Genomic DNA, 24,228 nt, shown 5'->3' with positions numbered 1-24,228 from the left:
GTGGTCGAGTAGTTAAGGTGACAGCACATGACATTTTACTGCATGTCCTCCCTTTTCTCCCCCCATTTCACGCTCACCTGTTCTCTCTGATACGGGCCAAAAAAATCCTTAAAAAAAGAAAATTACTGAGACTTTCAAAACAAAAACTAAGTCGCACCGCTGCTAACTTCTTTCATAGAGCATTGGAGCTCAAAAGTCAAAGCCAAGGTTCTGGAAGTAAGTTTTCCATGAACTAACCAAAGAAAACTACAACATAGGAAACATAAGGACACTGGAGTTTATTGGCCTCCTTCTCTTGCAGTTTAGCTCTGTGTTTGCTCTTGTTGCTGGATCATGGATCAGAAGTCAGGACACATGGATGTATGCTTTTGTGAGAGGAGAAAGGCGATGGAGCGATGGAGCCTTCAGGTCACTGTGAAGAAGCCTGGTACTGCTCTGGTGTTAGTGCTCTAGTGCTCTGGTGTTAGTGCTCTGGTGGTAGTGCTCTGGTATTAGTGCTCTGGTGGTAGTGCTCTGGTGTTAGTGCTCTGGTGTTAGTGCTCTGGTGTTAGTGCTCTAGTGCTCTGGTGTTAGTGCTCTAGTGCTCTGGTGTTGGTGCTCTCGTGGTAGTGCTCTGGTGTTAGTGCTCTGGTGTTAGTGCTCTAGTGCTCTGGTATTAGTGCTCTGGTGGTAGTGCTCTGGTGTTAGTGCTCTGGTGTTAGTGCTCTAGTGCTCTGGTGTTAGTGCTCTGGTGTTAGTGCTCTAGTGCTCTGGTGTTGGTGCTCTCGTGGTAGTGCTCTGGTGTTAGTGCTCTGGTGTTAATGCTCTGGAGGTAGTGCTCTAGTGCTCTGGTGTTGGTGCTCTGGTGGTAGTGCTCTGGTGTTAGTGCTCTGGTGTTGGTTCTCTGGTGTTGGTGCTCTGGTGTTGGTGCTCTGGTGTTAGTGCTCTGGTGGTAGTGCTCTGGTGTTAGTGCTCTGGTGTTAATGCTCTGGTGTTAATGCTCTGGTGTTAGTGCTCTAGTGCTCTGGTGTTAGTGCTCTGGTGTTAATGCTCTGGTGTTAGTGCTCTAGTGCTCTGGTGTTAGTGCTCTGGTGTTGGTGCTCTGGTGTTGGTGCTCTTGTTTTAGTGCTCTGGTGTTGGTGCTCTGGTGTTGGTGCTCTGGTATTGGTGCTCTGGTGTTGGTGCTCTGGTGTTAGTGCTCTGGTGTTAGTGCTCTGGTGTTAGTGCTCTGGTGTTAGTGCTCTTGTGGTAGTGCTCTGGTGGTGGTGCTCTGGTGTTAGTGCTCTGGTGTTGGTGCTCTGGTGTTAGTGCTCTGGTGTTGGTGCTCTGGTGTTGGTGCTCTGGTGTTAGTGCTCTGGTGTTGGTGCTCTGGTGTTGGTGCTCTTGTGTTAGTGCTCTGGTGTTGGTGCTCTGGTGTTGGTGCTCTGGTGTTGGTGCTCTGGTGTTGGTGCTCTTGTGTTAGTGCTCTGGTGTTAGTGGTCTGGTGTTGGTGCTCTGGTGTTGGTGCTCTGGTGTTGGTGCTCTTGTGTTAGTGCTCTTGTGTTGGTGCTCTGGTGTTGGTGCTCTTGTGTTGGTGCTCTGGTGTTGGTGCTCTGGTGTTGGTGCTCTGGTGTTGGTGCTCTTGTGTTAGTGCTCTGGTGTTGGTGCTCTTGTGTTAGTGCTCTTGTGTTAGTGCTCTTGTGTTGGTGCTCTTGTGTTGGTGCTCTTGTGTTAGTGCTCTTGTGTTAGTGCTCTGGTGTTGGTGCTCTGGTGTTGGTGCTCTTGTGTTAGTGCTCTGGTGTTGGTGCTCTTGTGTTAGTGCTCTTGTGTTAGTGCTCTGGTGTTGGTGCTCGGGTGGTGGTGCTCTGGTGTTAGTGCTCTGGTGTTGGTGCTCTTGTGTTGGTGCTCTGGTGTTGGTGCTCTTGTGTTAGTGCTTTTGTGTTAGTGCTCTGGTGTTAGTGCTCTGGTGTTAGTGCTCTTGTGTTAGTGCTCTGGTGTTGGTGCTCTTGTGTTAGTGCTTTTGTGTTAGTGCTCTGGTGTTGGTGCTCTGGTGTTAGTGCTCTGGTGTTGGTGCTCTTGTGTTAGTGCTCTGGTGTTGGTGCTCTTGTGTTAGTGCTCTGTTGGTAGTGCTCTGGTGTTGGTGCTCTGGTGTTAGTGCTCTGGTGTTGGTGCTCTGGTGTTGGTGCTCTGGTGTTGGTGCTCTTGTGTTAGTGCTCTGGTGTTAGTGCTCTAGTGGTGGTGCTCTGGTGTTAGTGCTCTAGTGTTAGTGCTCTGGTGTTGGTGCTCTGGTGGTAGTGCTCTGGTGGTATTGCTCTTGTGTTAGTGCTCTTGTGTTAGTGCTCTGGTGTTGGTGCTCTTGTGTTAGTGCTCTGGTGTTGGTGCTCTGGTGTTGGTGCTCTGGTGGTTGTGCTCTGGTGTTAGTGCTCTGGTGTTGGTGCTCTGGTGCTGGTGCTCTGGTGTTAGTGCTCTGGTGTTAGTGCTCTGGTGTTGGTGCTCTGGTGTTAGTGCTCTGGTGTTGGTGCTCTGGTGTTAGTGCTCTGGTGTTAGTGCTCTGGTGGTAGTGCTCTGGTGGTAGTGCTCTGGTGTTGGTGCTCTGGTGTTAGTGCTCTGGTGTTAGTGCTCTGGTGTTGGTGCTCTGGTGGTAGTGCTCTGGTGTTGGTGCTCTGGTGTTAGTGCTCTGGTGGTGGTGCTCTGGTGTTAGTGCTCTGGTGTTAGTGCTCTGGTGTTAGTGCTCTGGTGGTGGTGCTCTGGTGGTAGTGCTCTGGTGGTAGTGCTCTGGTGGTGGTGCTCTGGTGGTAGTGCTCTGGTGGTGGTGCTCTGGTGGTAGTGCTCTGGTGGTGGTGCTCTGGTGGTAGTGCTCTGGTGGTGGTGCTCTGGTGGTAGTGCTCTGGTGTTAGTGCTCTGGTGGTGGTGCTCTGGTGGTAGTGCTCTGGTGGTGGTGCTCTGGTGGTGGTGCTCTGGTGGTGGTGCTCTGGTGGTGGTGCTCTGGTGGTGGTGCTCTGGTGGTGGTGCTCTGGTGGTAGTGCTCTGGTGGTAGTGCTCTGGTGTTAGTGCTTTGGTGGTGGTGCTCTGGTGTTAGTGCTCTGGTGGTAGTGTTCTGGTGTTAGTGCTCTGGTGGTGGTGCTCTGGTGGTAGTGCTCTGGTGGTGGTGCTCTGGTGGTAGTGCTCTGGTGTTAGTGCTCTGGTGGTGGTGCTCTGGTGGTAGTGTTCTGGTGGTGGTGCTCTGGTGTTAGTGCTCTGGTGGTAGTGTTCTGGTGTTAGTGCTCTGGTGGTGGTGCTCTGGTGTTAGTGCTCTGGTGGTGGTGCTCTGGTGTTAGTGCTCTGGTGGTAGTGCTCTGGTGGTAGTGCTCTGGTGGTAGTGCTCTGGTGTTAGTGCTCTGGTGGTGGTGCTCTGGTGTTAGTGCTCTGGTGGTGGTGCTCTGGTGGTAGTGCTCTGGTGGTGGTGCTCTGGTGGTAGTGCTCTGGTGTTAGTGCTCTGGTGGTGGTGCTCTGGTGGTAGTGTTCTGGTGGTGGTGCTCTGGTGTTAGTGCTCTGGTGGTAGTGTTCTGGTGTTAGTGCTCTGGTGGTGGTGCTCTGGTGTTAGTGCTCTGGTGGTGGTGCTCTGGTGTTAGTGCTCTGGTGGTAGTGCTCTGGTGGTAGTGCTCTGGTGGTAGTGTTCTGGTGGTAGTGCTCTGGTGTTGGTGCTCTGGTGGTAGTGTTCTGGTGGTAGTGCTCTGGTGTTGGTGCTCTGGTGGTGGTGCTCTGGTGTTAGTGCTCTGGTGGTAGTGCTCTGGTGGTGGTGCTCTGGTGGTAGTGTTCTGGTGGTAGTGCTCTGGTGTTGGTGCTCTGGTGGTAGTGCTCTGGTGGTAGTGTTCTGGTGTTAGTGCTCTGGTGGTGGTGCTCTGGTGTTAGTGCTCTGGTGGTAGTGCTCTGGTGGTGGTGCTCTGGTGGTAGTGTTCTGGTGGTAGTGCTCTGGTGTTGGTGCTCTGGTTGTAGTGCTCTGTTATAGTGCGTTGCTCCCAACACTGTTAAATCATGATAACAACACCAGGGGCAAATTCTTTTCTCCTCGTTTGCACGTCCCTGCTGATCTGCATGCGGTGGGTCCTCCTGTCCCCACACACACACTGCTGCTCTCCTTTACCCGAGAAACCCCAGACCAGGGGCCGGCAACCCTAATGTTCAAAGAGCCAAATCAGACCAAAAAACCCCCAAAACAAATCTGCCTGGAGCCGCAAAAAATGTAAAAGCCTTATATAAGCCTTATATGAAGGGAACACGGCTGTAAGTGTATATTAGCTATTTTAACCTACTATCAAAATGACTACGCTACAAATACATAATGAGCATTCCTGATGAAATGTTTATTTTCCCTGCAGCGCCCCCTGGAGAGAGTGACGCACCACGTGACTACTCTACCATATTTGGTGCTTTAAGTTTAACTTCCATTACAATGTTAACATATTATTTTTTGTTGCATTGATGAAATTAAGAAATCAGATTCTATTTGTGCTAAATACATTTTTAGAAATAAAAAATATTTTTATTTTGAGGATTAAAAAAAAAAAAAAAACGCAGTCCTCTTCAAACCTCAATAACAATACAGTCCTCTTCTTTTTCCTTGGACAACAGTGGAATTGAACACAGCCTGCAATTATATATTTGATCATTTCTTCAAAGTCGGCCCATGTCGGTCAGAGTTCACATACCTGCATAACAGCGCTGCCTGTTTGATATCGATCACATCACACGACTCATCACAGGCACTTGAATTCTGGAGCTGAATTAACCTCCTTGATTTGCTGATTGGTGATAATGCCTTTCCTTCACTGTCTTTGCGGAGAACCGTTCATGTCATCCTGGAAATGTCTTTCCAAATGACTCTTTTTGTTATTTGACAACTTGACACGACAAAGCAAACATGCAGACAATCCTTTTGCATTGGCAATAAAAGCAAATGATTTGGTCCATTCTTCCTTAAATCCTCTGTTCTCATCAGCTGTGCCACCTGCCACTGCTCCACATGTGAGCCTCGTTGCGACGTGTGTCGCAGGATGTGACGCAAATCTTCATTGACAGAAACGTTGAAATTTAATATTTCTTAAAACATCTTTACAGCATTGGAAAACCTTAAGAACGTTTGCGTAATGTTTGTCCTTCTAAAGAAACCATATTAAAACAACAAATATATTTCCCCCCAGCTATTTCTATTCTCTTACATTTTTTAAAAAGCTCCAGGGAGCCACTCGGCTAAAGAGCTGCAGGTTGTCGACCCCTGATCTAGTGGGACATGTACATATTAAAGAGCCCATATTATGCTATTTTTCCTGTTTCATAGTCTACCCTAAGGGTATATTTGATGATAATAATAATTGTTGTGCAACATAATAGTTATAAAATATCACCGATATCTTGGACCCCGCTCACAAACCTGACGGCTTAGTTTGAGATTCGCCCCCACCCCCGCAAAGAGCGATCTGCCTCCACCGCCCACCCATGACGTAGTCTCAGCGTGCGTTCCCCGCCCACCCCGTGACATAGCCTTGCGTGGAGATGTTGGGGTGTAAACCGATAATATAATAGATCCATGGTCCAACAGAGGCCGAGGTGTGCGCCGGTGCACAGCGTATGACACAGCGGCACATGTCAGCGTTGGAACAAAAGAAGTAGCATTTGAAGCTAACTGTGCCTAAAATAGCCGCAGGCGTGTTCCAGGTACAGAGTGCTTCCTGGAGGATGGGCTGAAACAGGGAAGCCTGCTGCAGCACTCACTAGGCTGACTCATCCTGGTGAGTAGGCCCCGTCCATCTGCTCCGAGGGGAAGGGCAGAGACTGTTTTCTAGCTAAAGACTGCAGGAATCAATCAAAATCCTCATTGGGCACATATACGAGGTGCCAATAGCACTGTAAGAAGGGTAAAAGCTCTGAAAAGTCGATTTTGCATGATACAGGCCCTTTAATTAGACCACTTTGACAAACGAACACCACTACAGAGTTGATAGGTAAAAGGAAAGAAAAGGAAAAATACTGATGTCCGGACCTGATATATCATGAGTATTTAGAGCGATAACCTATGAAAATATGTCTTTCTTATTTACAGTGGACCACATGTTGGTTCAGTCACATGTGCAACAGCAAGACAAACTGCTGAGTGATGTTGTATGTTTACAGGCACAAGCCCACAAGTGTGTTCTTCAAAGCAATACATTTTTACCCTCCTTCTTTTTTCTTCAATACGCTTCTCACACATCCAGTACAAACCTTGAGCAATACCAGAGGCGTTCAAAGACACTGCTGGGATCTAGGAGAGGTTTGGTTGTGAGTTTTGCATTTGCATTTTGTGTGTGTGTGTGTGTGTGTGTGTGTGTGTGTGAGTGAGAATGAGCTGGAATGGTTGTTGGCTAGCTTTGTATAGTCTTCAGCTCAGCATATTTACTGCAGTGTTGTTTAAACTTTATGGGGTCCGATGCTGTTGTGCGCTTGTGTTGAACGTTGCCATAGAAACATTTGCGCTTCGAACAGTTAATGAGTAGAAAATCTAGACCAGTTGTTACCATAATTACTATGATGCATTTAGACATCGCTCACTGAGGTTTTGAGTATTTTTGTGTCTCTAATAATAAGTATTGAATGTTTATTACCTCTGTCAACAACGAGGCATTTATCTTAAATTAATAAAGCGTGAATAATTGCAGCAAAATACCTTCTAACAAAAATGGATGGACAGTTTATTTATGACGTATTGTTGAGCAATAAAGTTTTTTTTTCCAGTGACTTCTGTTCAGTAAAATGGTGTTGTGGCTCTTTATGGGCACAACAGTCAGACTAGGATTGCGGGTTGTGTTTGTATAATTGCAAGATAAGGCCAAAGCAGTGGTGGAGTCCTGCTATCTCTGAATACATACATGATGCAGTAGATATTATTGCAATGTAGTTTAGCTGCTCTTCTACTGCTTTAAGTGAAACCCACTGGTGGAATTAAGGCAGAAGTGATAAAGGAACCCAATTAAAACTGCATTAATTCAAGCCATAACTTTGCCAGACGGCTGAATAGCTGTGTATCTAAATGCTAATATTCGATGTGGGAGATGTATCTGCCAACCGGCTCATTCTGCTCTTTCATTACAGGCTTTTGTGTATGACATTATAATACGCCTCTAAATTGACTAACTCTTCTTCAGGACACTGCGCTGTAAGAGTTTGGCCATGCTAAAGTCTACTCTTTGGAGCGCTTCTACCAACCAGATACTTTTTAGCTCCCATAACTCATCATTTCTTATAATGCAACCATTTTTTTAAATTATAGTTTATGATTTCAACGGATAACATTGGCATAGGTTGGTGATTTTTAGTTGATGAGTCTATAGTTTCTGAGTCTCGTGGAAGGTCTGGAATGTTCCACACTGTTACAATAAGACTTTTTGAAGCACGAAATGTTGCTACTGAAAAATATTGCCATAAATGATATGATTGAAACAACTTTATAATGAGTAAATAGCTTTAAAGGCTTGAGCTGCAACAATTAAATTGCAGAATGAACCAATAAACAGTCATAGAAGTTATAGAACGAGTTAATATAATATTTGTTGTCATGGTATTAAACTCATGTCTCCATCCCAAGTTACAGGTCAGATCTATGGAGTGGTGACCCCTTATTACAGTAAGAATGTTTCATTTAATTTCATTATTTATTGTAATTGATTAAATCAAAGATAGACCAGTTTAAAGTCATACTGTGGAACATTACAATCAGTGCAATAACATCTCCACAGAGAAACGTTATATTGCACCTTTTAAAAATCTTATGTTCTGAAATCAAAAGATAGAATTATATAATAAACTGGTGGAGACATATGACAGGTTTCTATGATTTTCAAATTTTGACTTATTTTGGAGGGATAATACAGTTTGTGTTGAAAAATATCTTGAAAATGAAAAGAAAAAAAAAAGTGCAGAGTTCTAAAACATATTAACAGGTCGACTCAGTCTAAACATTTAGCACAATTTACACACATAAACACATTTTCTTTAAACATTATTCAACAAAATAAAGGTGTTTTTACATGTCATGATTTATAGGAAGTAGAATTATAAAACAAAATGCAGAAGCAAACATTATTAGCCGTGTATAGACTTGAAGAGGCTTGGTTTGAATGTCCAAAACAAGAAGAATAGATGAACCATCAGTAGTCGGGACTCGGGAGGAGGAAGATGGATGAAGTGAAAACATGAGGTTAATTATGTGCCATGATTGGTTTGGGAAAGAGATGGAGAGAGAGAGGGATGGAGAGAGAGAGGGATGGAGAGAGAGAGGGATGGAGAGAGAGAGGGATGGAGAGAGAGGGATGGAGAGAGAGGGATGGAGAGAGAGAGGGATGGAGAGAGAGAGGGATGGAGAGAGAGAGGGATGGAGAGAGAGAGGGATGGAGAGAGAGAGGGATGGAGTGAGAGAGGGATGGAGTGAGAGAGGGATGGAGAGAGAGAGGGATGGAGAGAGAGAGGGATGGAGAGAGAGAGGGATGGAGAGAGAGAGGGATGGAGAGAGAGGGATGGAGAGAGAGGGATGGAGAGAGAGGGATGGAGAGAGAGAGGGATGGAGAGAGAGAGGGATGGAGAGAGAGAGGGATGGAGAGAGAGGGATGGAGAGAGAGGGATGGAGAGAGAGGGATGGAGAGAGAGAGGGATGGAGAGAGAGAGGGATGGAGAGAGAGAGGGATGGAGAGAGAGGGATGGAGAGAGAGGGATGGAGAGAGAGGGATGGAGAGAGAGAGGGATGGAGAGAGAGAGGGATGGAGAGAGAGAGGGATGGAGAGAGAGAGGGATGGAGAGAGAGAGGGATGGAGTGAGAGAGGGATGGAGTGAGAGAGGGATGGAGTGAGAGAGGGATGGAGAGAGAGAGGGATGGAGAGAGAGAGGGATGGAGAGAGAGAGGGATGGAGAGAGAGAGGGATGGAGTGAGAGGGATGGAGTGAGAGAGGGATGGAGAGAGAGAGGGATGGAGTGAGAGGGATGGAGTGAGAGAGGGATGGAGAGAGAGAGGGATGGAGAGAGAGAGGGATGGAGAGAGAGAGGGATGGAGAGAGAGAGGGATGGAGAGAGAGAGGGATGGAGAGAGAGCGGGATGGGGGGAGAGGGATGGAGAGAGAGGGATGAGAGAGAGAGGGATGGAGAGAGAGAGGGATGGAGTGAGAGAGGGATGGAGTGAGAGAGGGATGGAGAGAGAGAGGGATGGAGAGAGAGAGGGATGGAGAGAGAGAGGGATGGAGTGAGAGGGATGGAGTGAGAGGGATGGAGTGAGAGGGATGGAGAGAGAGAGGGATGGAGAGAGAGAGGGATGGAGAGAGAGAGGGATGGAGAGAGAGAGGGATGGAGAGAGAGCGGGATGGGGAGAGAGGGATGGAGAGAGAGAGGGATGGAGAGAGAGGGATGGAGAGAGAGGGATGGAGAGAGAGAGGGATGGAGAGAGAGGGATGAGAGAGAGAGGGATGGAGAGAGAGAGGGATGGAGTGAGAGAGGGATGGAGAGAGAGAGGGATGGGGAGAGAGGGATGGGGAGAGAGGGATGGAGAGAGAGGGATGGAGAGAGAGGGATGGAGAGAGAGAGGGATGGAGAGATGCCACAAGAGGCTGAAGGCAGGAAATGAAGGTTTTCAAAAAGTGCTGCGTGGAGGGCTCACAGGTCTCTGAACGTGAAAGTAGCTCATACGTGATCCACACAGCTCACTGCAGTATCACACGTACTGCATACTGTGTAGAATGATAGAGTTGGGTGATTTCACAAAGGCTGCGGTTACTGTATACATTTTTAAAAAGCAAATATGTGATTTATTCAAGTATTGTATTTCTAAAAAGTAATTGGAGATATAAGAAATTCACATATAGAGAGTGGTGTTGTCACAATGATAACATTTCATCTCAATTTCAATACTACACTAATCATTTAAAAAAGCTAAAAGGTTTTTTGATAATAGACTGACATTCTCAACAGAAAATAATGGTACTTTCTTTATTAAACATCATGATCTTAGTTTGGTTTTGATTAAGCTCAAAATCATTCTAAAATGTTCACAAAATATCACATTTTGTCCTGTTTTTGTATCAATTCTTGATCAAATGAGAATCTCATTTCGATACTAGTTTTAGTATTGATTAGTATCTGATGTTTGGTACTTTTGGCAACCCTAATATAGAGTATACTGTAATAAAAATATTAAATAAAGCTATAAAAAGAGATGAATTGAAACAAAATGAACAGAAGCAAGCAGCCTAATCTTCGAAATAAAGGTAAAAAGCTATATTTGTGTACTTTTGTAGTAATTTTACAGTCCATTTGTATTTTAAACCTCAGCAAAGACATTTACAGGCACGTTTTGGCATTTTGTATGAACAGCACAAATCAAGTCAGACTTGAATTTATAAGTTGATTATGATTTGAATTGATCCCGACAAAGCTTTTTCGGTCATCTCCAGTCACTAAAACTAGTCCAACCATAACAACTTTGTTTGTGTTGTTAAAATCTTTGTTAATGTTGAGTGTGGAAACTTGGACTGTCATTTAAACAAAAAGTGTGCTGTTTTTAGAAAGCCCCTTCTAAACCCGACTGGTTCTTGTTTTGATAGTTGAGAGAGTCAGAGATCAAGAAAGAAAATGTATCTTTGGTCAGAAAGTGCAATTTTACCAGACAAATGATTATTTCCAATGTCAAATATTGGTTTAGAGACTTTTGCAGTTTTGGTTACAATTATATGACACTAGAAGATACACTTTTATATTATATAATATAATTATATAATTATACACAATTATATGACACTAGAAGATACACTTACACTGCAATCTATTTCTCATGTTATAAACCTTTTTTTCAACTCCCACTTAGCAGTCTCACAGTGATTTATATTCCAAACACAAATGCAAACAATGATTGGCCGGAGCTAAAAGAATATGCAGATCATTGGTTGAAAAAATGTATTCATTCTTATGTATAAAAGGTTGATTTAAAGTGCTACTTGCGCAAAAAAGTCACTGGTATTTATAGTAGGATTTTTTTGTATGCATACGTTATATTTTGACTTCACTTTAAGGACACATTTGGCAGCGGTAAATAAGGATTTCCCACGATAAAAAGTCAATAATTCACCGACTCATTTAACAAAGGCAGCGGAGCATATGCAGCGCTGTAGGATCAATACTCATTATGTTGTATTTAATAGCAATGGTTGGTGCTGATCATTGGTTTGGACACGAGGGAGTTTGTGTGCATCTCTGCTCATGTTACTAACCCACATCTCTTGGGTCCGTGCACGTAACAGCCATGTGTCCATCTCAGTCCACGATGTGTTTGTTTATCACGCCTTCTGTGGCTCTTGTAAACAGTGAATAATTGGCTGGTCTGTCTGCTGTCCTGGTTTAGCCCCGTGTTGCTGAAATCTGCCTTATTCTCTCACCGCGCTGAGTGAAAACAGACTGACAAAACAGCAAACATACATGAATCAACTAAAAACAACTTTGAGTAAACTAATGATGAGGAAATGCCTTTGTGACAAGGTTAAAAGGTCATTAAAGATGATTTTGCAAATATTGAATTTGTGATCATGCTTGTTTCTTATGTTTCTTTATTTATGTATGTGAAGCAAGTCATCCACAGCTGTATGTTGCGTCAGAATTCTCCCCAGAAAAACTAGTTATATTTTTTGTAGCAGGATTATTTGTTGGTTATTCATATAATGTCATTGGAACTGACCTGAAACCTAATACATTTTTATGGTGATTTATGAACATTTATAAATCCCCAAGTCCCCATAGCAATAGCAGTAGTTGGACATTTAACTTGCGTCATTTTAGTTCCACTACCACACATAATTCAGAAGTATTGATGATATGTATGATTATTTATGTAAATAAACAATGTCTTAAAACAGTTAAGCTAAATATTTGCATATGTTAATACATTTGACCTTGTAATAATAGTATGCAAAGGCACAGTACCACCTGAGAATGTCTGTACCTGCAACATTAACCTTTTGTGTACAACAGAGGTATTTAAGATTCCCCTTTTATTGCATTTATTTTTCATAATGTAATCAGTACTAAACGTCTCACAAAAACATTTCCATTGCAATAATGTTTTACTTTTGTATTTAGATAGCCAGCTTTGTTCATTGTTTCTGTCATGACCTCCACACATTTTAAAGAATATCTGCAAATATAGTCTTGTAATAGAAATGTCTTATTTTTAGGTAAACTACCCCATCGAGAGTGTTAACATTGTTTCTGCTGTTGTCCCGGCCTCCCTCTCTGGGCTCCAGGCTGTTATCACGGTCAGGCTGAAGTCACAGGGAGCTCTTTGTTGAACGCCGCCCCCGCAGTCTCTGCACAACACTATTCCCCCTCCTCCTGGTTATATGACAGAAGGAAAACATTCAACTATTATTATTTATGCCCTGGTCTCCACTCCCATAGTGCAACCTGACTGTGCCTTGTTTGTCATTATATAAAAAAGAATAATAACTCAAGTCAATTGGGTTTAATAGAAGTTGGAGTCACTGTTCCCCTGTCTGGCCGATAGAGGGCAGTCACGCTCAGTGTTTTGGTCATAGGTGAAAGGAGTCTTTGTGACATATTTGACACGGTGTTGATGAAAATGGCTGGATACTATGGCAGTGCCCTTGTATTTGTCTTGAAATATATATTTTTTGTGGGGTAACTCGGATAACTTGTAATGAAATGTGTACACAAGTTCAGTCAAATTATTACCACATTTTAATTAAGGAACTAATCACGCTTATACCTACATTTGTGATGTAACACATGGTTTGATTAAGAATTAACCATTAACATTTTTTTTTTAAATAAGCTAAGCTAAACCAGACTTTATTGCATCAAACGGCACCTCTGAATGCTATTAATGTTAAAAGGCATATTAAATAAAAATGGACTTTTATGAGCTATTATATGAAATGTATTCCCTCATTAATAGATTACTTATTGTTATACTTTTCTTGATTCATGCATGTTTGAATATTCCTGAATTATTCTGCATTTGAGGCTTGAGTGCTAAAAAAAATTCTGTTTTCACCAACCCCCTGCCCCCTCCGACTATTGTATATTCTTCTTCTTATTAATTATCTTAAAAATAATTCAGACTGCGGGTCACACATGTAGGGTTCAAAAACGTCAATTAACCTGTTTCTATTATTAAGCCGTTCTAAATCAATATTGCGGTTTACATTGAACAAAATGTTTAAAATATATATCTACATATGTTATAGTTTAATACTAAATACCCGAGACGCAGCATAACATTAAAATTGTAAAGTAGATTGAACGCATTGTTATAACATGCCATCCATTATGTTCACCATTTTGTAATAATCAATCACTTTTAAGTGTTGCCCAATCCTGGATGTGATAAAATCCAATCCATACATGTCCCTATTGTGTTGCAGCCATCAGGTCAAAGTTCAGAAACAGGGGTCAAGAGTCGCTCATCCATCAATTAAACATACCGCGTTTAGCTAATGACTTTCTCACACACACACACACACACGCACACACACACACACACACACACGCACGCACACACACGCACGCACGCACGCTCGCACGCACGCACTCACTCACTCACTCACTTACTCTCACACACACACACTCTCACACACACACACACACACACACACACTCTCACACACACACTCTCACACACACACACACAATCTGGTGCTTATGGCGCTATAACCGCACAAGTTTTGGTTGAACTAACAATTCCCACTAAACACTTAGTGCACACACACGCTCACTTCAAATTGCAAGGCACCCACACAATCAGACATATTGCTTCTAAGTGCATTCTCTCCGGTAGCGAGGCAAAGAAAGTGTGAGTATGTCTGGTACATAAATTACAAGCACTCGACAGGAGAACTGCTTTGGGACTCGTGGTGGGCCTAAGTGTATAAATGAACGCACAGTCACTCACCCACTATAAGGAGATGCAGTTTTCAGGTGGGAGGATGGAAAGGTTGCCAGACAAGCTAGTGACTAATCTAAATGCCTAAGAATTATCCGGCTATTTAGCTTGCCATTGGGGCTTAATTTGTTTTTCTGTTAGAATAAGATTTGAGCTGTTGAATAGATTACTTGTATGACTCATCATAGATGCAAACTAACTATTTACCGCAACTGGATTGTTCTGCAGTTAATTTATCGCAGCCTATGTTTATGCATTTAGTATTTAGAGTTGTTTTTTGGGGTGATAATCCTGCTAAATTATTGTTTATTTTCTTCTTTTCTTTAATCACAATTTACTATAACCAAGACTAATCAGTGCAAATTTAGTCCTCAATATTGAAAAATCATTAACAATATCAGCCTTTCTGTAACGTTTTAATTTAAACAATTTGGTTATTGGCAATATCACAGGTTTATCAGCATTCAACACCCTTTATATGCTTGTCATAAGGTCACTCGAATGAAGAGAATGAGAATCAGTCAGTGTGAGTACTTGTCTGTTCCACTTGGGAGCAGTGTTTTCCCTGCAAACGGTTATACCCAGACCAGTCTATAACACACAAAGACTTGTTGTAAAGCAGCATCCTTCTGGCTTATCTAATGACCATTTTGTACATTTTACCAAATGTTTTCATAGCTTTAGCCTGTATCCTTTTTCGGCTTCCATAATTATGTCATTCTCATGCTTGAATTCCCCTTCTGTGCATCCACCAGGCAGGGAGCGTAAAGAGAAGTAGGCCGCTTAAAGATAGCTCGTGGCAGCCTCAATACTGGGTCCCAAAATATATCTGCTCCTGAGAATCATCTTCTCTCCTCCCCCCCCTACTATTCTTCTATTGCTCTTTCTAGTCCCAAAAATAGAACAAGAAGCTATCAGCCTTTGAATTTGCAAATTGATGGCTTCGGGTGAATGTCCCGGGACTGCAGTGCCTGGATTTGGCAACGTGTGTGTTGTAGAATGGATCACCTTTGGGAATTTTACCTGGATATGTTCCCAGTTAAAACAGAACACAGCTGTCATTTAGCTGGTTTGTGTGTTTGTCATCTATCAAACCCACCATGCTTTGATCCTATACAACACATAATGTGAGTATACTATATGAATTTGTATTTGGGTATTGCAGTTCTTGCATTAACATATACAATAGGCCAAATCATATCCGAAGGAGCGGCGCAAGCAACACAAATGTTTAAACTTTTAATAATGAACTAGGGCTGGGCGATTTTAGCAAAACAAAAATGTGTCAAAACCAGTGGCGTGAGGTCAGGGCAATCAAGGCAAGCAGTGGTTGACCAATAAAATCTTAAATTACCATGTGTCAGATTCATTCAGTCATTTTTTACTGCGTGTCCCGTTAGGGGTCGTGTGTGACTGCAGCCTATCCTAGTGACTTTGGGCCTTAGGCGGGGCACATCCTGGGGTACACCCTCAAATATATATCCAAATATATTTTTGCTTCTGCTGGCTGGAAGTCACGGTGTCTTTTAGTGGCTTCTACAGGCCGCTGAGCGATACTGTGGGAAGCTTGGTTCTTCTCCTGCCCTTTTCCATTGTCTGACCGTGTTCAGAGGCCTGTTCATGCTCTGTTCTCTAACATGAGCTTTTGGAACCAGAGTGGACAGCAGCTTCTTTTAGAGCTCTGCACATGCGCTCTGAGGACCACACAGCCTCAAACCAGGCTGAATAAGCTGTGTGGGAATCTTGGATGTATCTGAGCATGTGCAGAGGAGAAGCGAAGCAACAGCAGCACCAACAAGTCTTTGTAGCTAAGGCTCTGCTCACGTTTTTAATGACTGGTGTTAGTTAGAACTACATGCTGTATTTTGATAACATACAATGCTAATTTGTGTAATGAATTGATCAGTGAAATGAGACTATTAAATCTATCCAACAGTTTAAACGGGTATGGTAGATATATGGTAGTTATGCCCTTCATGTGGGAAAGTGGGGTATGAGACTGACTATTGTTTTTTTTTATCTTTCGCATGCAAATGTTATCCACAAATTTAGAGGAACACCCCATTTCTGCTTCTATAAAAGTCACTGCACGCTACTGGTTAGAACGTGTCTTTAAATGTGTTGAGGTTTGATTATGAGACAAATGTGAAATGCTTGTCAAATTGATCACAAAAATGCAGAAATGTCACTTTATAAGATAAAGATCAGATCATACAGATAATGGTCTGAACTTTTGCCAGTTTCAAGTTACTTCCCCTTCAGTCAACCGAGTGATCATTAGGGAATGTCTTTAGTTGATCAAAAATGTCATGGCTGCAATTATTAATTGATACATTTTTATAGTCAACTTTAAAAAATAATCATATTGGTATTTAATCATTATCTGGACTATACAGACTCTATGTCTTTACATGATTACAAAAAAAAACACGTTCGGTTTTGACGTCTTGATGAAACTCTGTCCTTGTCCAAGTATACATGCAGACGAGAAAGTCCAATTCCTGACAAGAACGTGTTGTCCTCCTAACACTAGGTGGCGATATGCGTTGTTTCGGCGGACTAATACAACCCCCTATTCCGGTTGACCTTTTGCGTCACATATAAACAACTGTCATGCGCATTTTGCAAGATGGATAGTCGTACAGCTTTGTTCATCTCGTATGTCATGTCCGTGTTAGTTATTGTGCAGATAAAGTGCACTCTAACCCTGGTGTTCATGGTGATTTCGAGAGGCAGACAAGAACGCCGTATGCTGTTGGAGGGCTACAACAATAGCATGTCTTCGTCGTTTTATTCCGGGGTCATACCAGCGTGGGCCGTGGAGCATGCGCACAAGCCTTGTCTATTTCAGTGTGATTAAGGCAAAGTATATATGTATACATGGCACGAGGAAACCGAACACAACCGCATAATCACGGTGTCTCAATCTGAGATTTTTAACCCCGATTTCTATTGGAGTAAAGTGTTTACATGCACATGAAGATGTCTAATTGTATCGGATTAAAGCAACAATTCGTTTTCTTAGTTTGTATGTAAACATACTGAGTGAGATTATTAAATTAAAGTGTCAAACCAAACCATTTCTGACACTTTATTATCACCATGTGGTATCACCATGTGGTTGATAATACATTTCAAAAGTCTCAATTTACAATTGAAATAATCATTTGTCGAGTTGACTACTAATCAATCAGTAGTTGCAGCCCTAGAGTACAATATGGTGCGTTTACATGTGCATGTGGAGGGCATGAAAATAAGAACTAAACCTGGAACTAAACCAGGATTAGATCAAGACTAAACAAGAGCTAGAACAAGACCAAAGCAAGTCTACATCAGGTCTGGGGCTTCATTTAGAACCAAATAACAACAATTGTGAACGCACCATAAGTATACTGTATCTTTCACCTATTACTTGTTTGTCATTCATATAATAGAATCAAGTGTACTATTTTATGTCTTTCAATATTCAACCTTTGGGGGAAATATAGACACAGCTTCTCATATAAATGTGACGCCTAAACATAAATGAATGACTAAAAGTGTGTCATTCATAGCAGAGTTCTGCCTCTTGCTGTGTGGATGCACGGAGGCCTGTCTTGTTCTTGTACCCCCCACTGGCCCATATCCACAGAGAACCAGGACAATGCTTTGGCTCGGAGACATGTGTGCCTAATGTGGCTCTTTTATGTGGGGAAGTGGAGCTATACTGAGATAGCAGCACAGAACAGATCATCTTGTCCCTTTCTGTCTCCTGTCAAAAGCAGTTTGATCACATATGTTTTCTAACCATGAGTTCATAACACTGCATGCCTATCAGTGTTTGCAAGCCATTCGCAGCCACATTCTAATCTGCAAAATAAAAGAATATACATTAACTTCTCAAATATTGGCTCCATCACACTCTTTACAGCCTGCTGTTGTGTTCTACAACAACATTGTACAAAAGCGGTAATGGCATTTTGAATGCGTAAATTGCGTCATTACAGTACGTTAATGATTAACTTCAGGTCAAACATAAAGGACTGAATCTGTTTGCAGCTAAAACTGATTTCTAGTGACTGAAATGTGTTTGTTTGGTTACAGTGCTGCACTAAATATTATTTGTATCTCCAAAACAGATAGAGGTATATTGCATCTTCGATAAATCTCCCACCGATATATCATTTTGTTGGACAATTTTGTGCATAATATCACATGATATTTTGTTGTATGCAGTGTTAAGTGTAACTTAATTAAGAATGTTTCAAAGGTACAATGGACAATGTTTTAAATTAACAATGTTTTGTCAATCTGAAGGTACTTACCTGAGAAGATGAGAATCATTTTGAGCTAAATTACTCGTGCCCTAAGGGAAGAGTTATAACCTGAATGTACTCTGCCTCTGTTTACCTGCCAGGCTCATTGTGGGCTGGCCGGTAAACAAAGGCAGAGCAGTTTCAGTGTCCAGATGACACTTTTACACCTGTTACAAGTGCAATGTTTGTGATTTACTAACTGCAAACAAAATGTGATCAGATGGTGGATGTAGATAGTCCTGTTGCTTTGTCCAGCCTATATTTTGTGTGCCAAACTTGACCCATCCTACTCATTCCATTGCTGACATCCTTTATATTTTTAATGTATTGTAATTTAAGAATATGAATGTATTATAATTTAAGAATTATAATGCATTTAGATGGCATTGACACTTCTGATTTTGTGTTGTGCCCTATTATCTAATGTAGCCAATGCACAGCCCACATGTTGGTTGAGTTACGAACTACAACACAGTAACATCAATGCGGATTAAGGTGATTTTTAAACAATCATTCTTGAAAAATACATTCACCATTGCAAGTTGTGCGGTCTTGCAATAATAATGATCTTAATACTGAGATGAGGTTTTTTAGAAATTCTTGGATAATGTTATCTTACATGTGCACCGTTTTAACCCTATTGCCTTTTCAAAATGAACTCTGCTATCCTCCAATTTCACGTGTATGCAAATAACATCCTCTCTACTCCACCTCATATTCGACAACTCAAACGTATTTCTGTGCTGATTGTAGGTGTTTGCCGGTCAATGACATTAACCTCCATGTGCCCTTTGTATGCCCCGCTGTGCATTCTCACACAGACCGTCACATATAGACGTGCCAGCATACTCCATATTGAGGTCAGATGAAGAGATGAGACGACCCCCATCGCAGCGTCACCCTGTGGCTATGGCTCGCTCTGTTTACTCATGTAGAAGCTCTCCCATCTGCCCAAAAGAGAAGAGGGACAACACAGACGAGAACAGTGACAACCACACCACACCGAGCCCCATCAGCGTCCAAAAACCTACAGATTATTCAGCTGCTCGGTGGTGAATAATCAGGGTTTGTTGACATTACAATGTAGTTTTCATTTCAAATCAGCAGTAGTTTATTTAATGTTCTGATGCGATTGCAGGAATAGGAAACATTTTTTCTTACTGATGGAATTTTTTCAGCATTGATACTTGTTTAAATGAGTATTTAGCTTCAATTCTACTTTTATTATCAATCAGTGTCCAGTTATAGATTTTTAGAACTATAATTGTTGTACCGATTTTTGTTGTTATCAAGTTAAAGGGCCTTGTCATGATTGAAGATGGAAAACTGGCTGGGTCGTTTGGGTTTTGTGTGCCTTGTTGTTGTTTTTTTGCTTTATAAATAATAAAGCAAAAAAACAACAACAAGGCTAAACGTCTACTGTTTTAATTCTATTCCGTTTTTCTCTCTGGTCTTGTTTTCTTCTTTAATTGTGTTTGTTTATATGTGGTTAAATTTAACCTTTTGACTGTATACTGTATGTACTGTAATATTCAACACTAAATAATAGTAGTTTCTTTATGCTACCATGTCATTTTATACTAATCCTGATCAAGCTTAAGATCATTCTAAAATTGTCAAGGAAAGTTCACATTTTGTGCTGTTTATGCATTCTTTTTTTCTATCAATACTTACTCAAATACTATCTAGTTTTAATTCTAGTTGTGGTATCGATCAGTATCTGATTTTTGTTACCTTTGCCAACCCTAGAATGTTATCTCTTGAAACTGGTGTCTTTTGCTTACACTTTGCAAGAAAGTCTCCAAATATCAATCATCAGGCTGTAGCAGTGATCCACAGCAGTCTTTAACATTATCTTTCTCGCTGTTGTTGCCAAGTATTGCAATTCGATTTGCAATATATGTTTAAAAGTGGGATTTTGTTCAGAGAAAACAACTTCAGGCTGTCTAGCTGTTTAGCTATCTTTGCGATTTGATTATTGTGATTTCGATGAACTTTGTGATATACTGTGCAGCCCTAGCATCAACTACAGCTTCATGCACCCTTTCTTGGTTTATTAATTAAACCCCTCTTTGGTCTTCTTCTGATCGAGACCTTGTGTCTGGCATCTTTAACCCCAACATCCCTGTTCTCCTCCAGACCATCTCAATCCCGAAAATCATCTAACTGCTTCTTCAAATGGATCTACTTGAGAAGAAGCGACGCTGTTACATACAGCTTAGAAAAAAAGAGGGGGCTAGCAGATCTGTGCGGCGTTGCCCCGAGAAACAGGATGTCGTAATAAGGCAATTGGGAGAAGGAGAGAGAGAGGGAGAGAGAGGCTGAGGGATGGAGAGAGGGGATGGGAGGGGCTCATTCGGTGCAGAGAAAAAGGGGAGGAGAAATCCAGTTCTTCCTGCTTGTGTATAGCCGACCGCCACCCCTGGGTTTCTGCCGATAGTGGAACATTCCAACTTGCTCTGGGCTCTGTTGTTGTGCAGAGCTGCAGAAGGCCTGACAGAGCCAACCAGACAGAGGAGAGCGGTGAAGGCGACGCACATACACAGACAAGAGACGTTAGAGAAGAAGTTCTTGGGAGAATAGCATCGACAAGCGAGATCAAGCGCCAGCAAGGAGAAGATAAAAGCCAAGAGGAGGAGAAGGCCCCAAGAGAAAGCTGGAGTGAAAGTGAGATAGACGCAAGGTGAAGGAGGAGAAGGAGAAGGAAAAGGGAGGAAGAAGAGAAGAGGACGCCTGGGCACGAGGAGGGGCACCTGACTGCTGCCACTATCAGCTAATCCACAAACGCACAAGCGGGCTGAGAAAATACGTTCTGCTTTGGATCTTATATCGCAAAGCCTTGTGTCCTCCATCCTTTCTTCTCCACTGAGGACGAGAGGAAGAGGGAGCAGGAAGAGGGGGAGGAGGAGGGGGGTGCCAGTAACCCTCTCCTTCCTCTGCCCAGACACAGCGGCCAAATAGGGAGACGCCAGGAGTCACCTCAAAAAGCCCAAAAAACTGCGATCCAGTTCAGCTCGCCCGTTTCGCCGCCGCCCCCTGTGGTCCCCGGGCCAGAGAGCGGCTCTCCCAGGCACCGCTCATGTCCGTGAACTCGGAGAAATCCTCGTCCCCCGAAAGGTAATGCCTCCACCTGCCCCGTATATCTCTTAAACGTCCTACCATCTTCTTTAGGCTTGTTATTCTCCATGCTGTGACGCTGTTTTGTATGCCCCAAGCAAGCGCCATCCAAGCACCTACCCCCTCACCACCACCCCCATGTTTGGTTTCTGTCTGTGTTTTTGCCGCTATTGTCTGGGTCACATTGATTGGACTGTATCATGCAGAGGAATTGATATGTCCTTAGTTGCCAAAACACGAACCCCGCACGTCTTTGGTTATAAGCACACCTTTTACCTCGTAGCACACAGTCTTGCCTGCCCCGCATCTCTTCAAGGTTGCAACATTTCTTTTGACAACAATGACAAACGCACATACACACCCCTGGCAGTGGGTCTGATGGGACCAGAGCTTACACAGCAAGAGTGTCAACACACGTCAACATGAGGAGAGCCATGCAGCAGTGGCAGGGCATCCCGACTGCAGGACGACAGGCCAACAAAACACCTTCTAGTGTAGTGCAGTTATAACCAGCTCAGAAGGAGCATATAGTAACCAATTATGAAACATTGGTCGGTCGAGAATGCTCAGTGAATATTTTCTAGTTCAAGGGAATAATGATCTTTCTCTTGAAACGCAAAAGCACAAAACTAATTATGTATTGTTTCAATGTGACGTAAATGATAGAGGAGCTATAACCCAGGATCTTAAAGGTGCACTATGTAACTTTTCTGGGAGGTGGGTCTTACCAGCTGCTTGTTTCCATGGAGATGTGACCGCATGGCCTGTAATACTCCACATTAAACTCATCTTCAATTACAGGTGTTATCACTAAGAAAATACCTTGAAAAAGCTGTCTTTGCCAGCCAATTCACAGATCTGACCTGTAGGTTTGTTGGCCTTGTGGCATCACCTGCTGCTGAGGCGTTTAATGCCACACTGTGACGCCATTTGTGGGACTTGACCATTCAAATGTTTTGTTTTTAAATGTTAGTTGCTATGGCAAATGTCATTGATCAAACCCATGGATGTTTGACTCGTTAGTCAAAAAGTCTTTCCTAATTGTTTGTAAGTCAGATTATCAATTATTATGATTTATTAAGTGTTATCAAGCAAAGAAATATTTTTTTTTCTTTCAAATGACATAAATGATCCAGCTTTGTAGCCCTTTTACCTTAAAAGAAAAAAGAAAAAAAACAAGTTTGAGTGTTTATGATTGTTCTTGCTAATCAAACCAGCTACTTGTGTCTAATTAAGTGCCTGTACTTCATAGCAACCTTGGAGAAATCACATGGGAGACTTAACTTCTTAAATCTGATTGTTGTTACTGCATTTCTTACGCTACAAACAATTTATGAACAAATATATGACAGATAGTATGTATCACAAACGGGACTATGCAAAAATGATAGAAGTCTCAGCTTAGAAAATACAGTAGCTTATGATTTCTATTTGCAGTCTGGTTTTAGTTTCTGTAAATATTGACCTTGAAAGTGAACTATTGCTTGAAACTGTCCTTGAGGAAAAAAAGTTATTTATAAAATATTGTCAGGATCTACTAATCACAAGGATTCCTTTTGTTCAATAACGCTTTAGAACAGGACATGATGTTTGAATACAAGCTCGTATTGTTGCCCTGGTACTTTCCATCTCTGCTCACAATCGGGCCAAAGTCATGGTGTGTGTCTAAACTGTCTAAAGCCCAGATTCATTCAGACCTAATTGGCGCTGGCTGCATTCCTCCCCGAAGTGAATACGCAGAAAGAACTGGATTTGACGTCCGCTGGAGGCTATGGCCCAGGCAGAGTGTGACTCAGGTAGGAGCTTATGCTGTGCCAAAGCAGCCAGGGCCCAGACGAGCCGCCACAAAACATACAGCGAGGGACACGAGGGCTGCAAGGTATATCGCAATCGCAATCGAAATTAGCTATTTGCAAATCTCAATGACTGCATGAATGTCCTCTGCAAATAATATTTAAAAAATCAGTTTTATTCCATTTAAAAGGAGCCAATACTGTTGTTTAAACTTCTACAAACATCTTCTGAAATACACTGGATCCTTGGGTTAGTTCAAAGCACATATTTCTAAAGCTTTACTCCTTTAGTCGCTTTGTCGATTAATCGGCCCATAGTGTCTTTGTTGACCTACATTTTTTGTCAAACTTATCATTTTGGAGGGAGTTTAAAGGATTTATATTCAACGACAGGAAGTGGAAGGCATGGAGTGAGTTATCTTGAAATTTGGGAGTTAATTCTGAGTTTTTACTGATAAATGAACTGGTCACTTGCAGTTTTCTATTATTTGCAACCATGTGATATCTTGTAGTCTTGTGGTCTTGTCAGCACAGTTTGTGTCAGATATATGAGTCAAATCATAGACATAGTTTTAAGACACTCGACCAATAATTTCTCTTGTTGACTACAGCTCTACATATTTCCGTCTTCTCTTGAATGTCAACTTTGACCTGAGTCTAGATCTAATGGATACTAACGTTGACTCTATGGACAGAAGCGGTGTCTGTGTTACTGGGACAAATGGTTTGAACTAGCAATTTTCACTGTTTTGCAAATGTAAAGGTATTCATGGAAATAATTGAAATGTTTTGCAGTGTTCTGGGGGTTTTGCCACCGGCTTACCTACCTTCTGCTTGTCTCCATGGAGATAAATACTGTAAATTTAATGCCATATTGTGGAAAATTTCAGGCAAAGTAGTAACATTTCCATGGAAATTAGAAAAGTTACACAGTGCACCAATTATGTACAGACAAAAGAGAAAAAAAAAGGAAGACTCACATTTTCTTCTTTTTACTAGTATAAAGACTCATCTAATTATTCAAAATAGTCTATCAGTATTTATTTGTTTACCATAATATTTGTACTCGCTTAGTATTCAACATATGTATACCTTATCATGTTTTTGTAGAGCCTTGGTT

At 42.1% G+C, this 24,228-nt stretch overlaps 2 protein-coding genes across 4 annotated transcripts in view; one reads left to right on the top strand and one right to left on the bottom strand.

Annotated features, from left to right (window-relative positions):
* The window catches only part of adck2 (aarF domain containing kinase 2), a 226,913-nt gene that overhangs the window by 140,621 nt on the left and 62,064 nt on the right, over positions 1–24,228 (bottom strand). The window lies entirely within an intron of this gene.
* srpk2 (SRSF protein kinase 2) overlaps positions 1–24,228 on the top strand; it is a 92,117-nt gene that overhangs the window by 10,400 nt on the left and 57,489 nt on the right. Inside the window, exon 1 of one of the 3 annotated variants that reach the window (XM_072434849.1) lies at positions 20,610–21,315. The exons of the other annotated variants lie outside the window; for them this stretch is intronic. Within the exon in view, the coding sequence (XP_072290950.1) occupies positions 21,278–21,315 (38 nt within the window). The 5' untranslated portion in view covers positions 20,610–21,277. Of the gene's footprint in view, positions 1–20,609; positions 21,316–24,228 lie in introns of those variants that run through there. 3 annotated transcript variants of the gene reach the window in all.

This window comes from Eucyclogobius newberryi, unplaced genomic scaffold (genome assembly GCF_026437365.1).
Source record: "Eucyclogobius newberryi isolate DKJ021-1_F unplaced genomic scaffold, fEucNew1.0.hap1 SCAF_7, whole genome shotgun sequence".
In the NCBI taxonomy this organism is placed as follows: domain Eukaryota; kingdom Metazoa; phylum Chordata; class Actinopteri; order Gobiiformes; family Gobiidae; genus Eucyclogobius; species Eucyclogobius newberryi.
The sequence above is the reverse complement of the archived record's forward strand: the minus strand, read 5'-3'. Positions and strand labels throughout refer to the sequence as shown.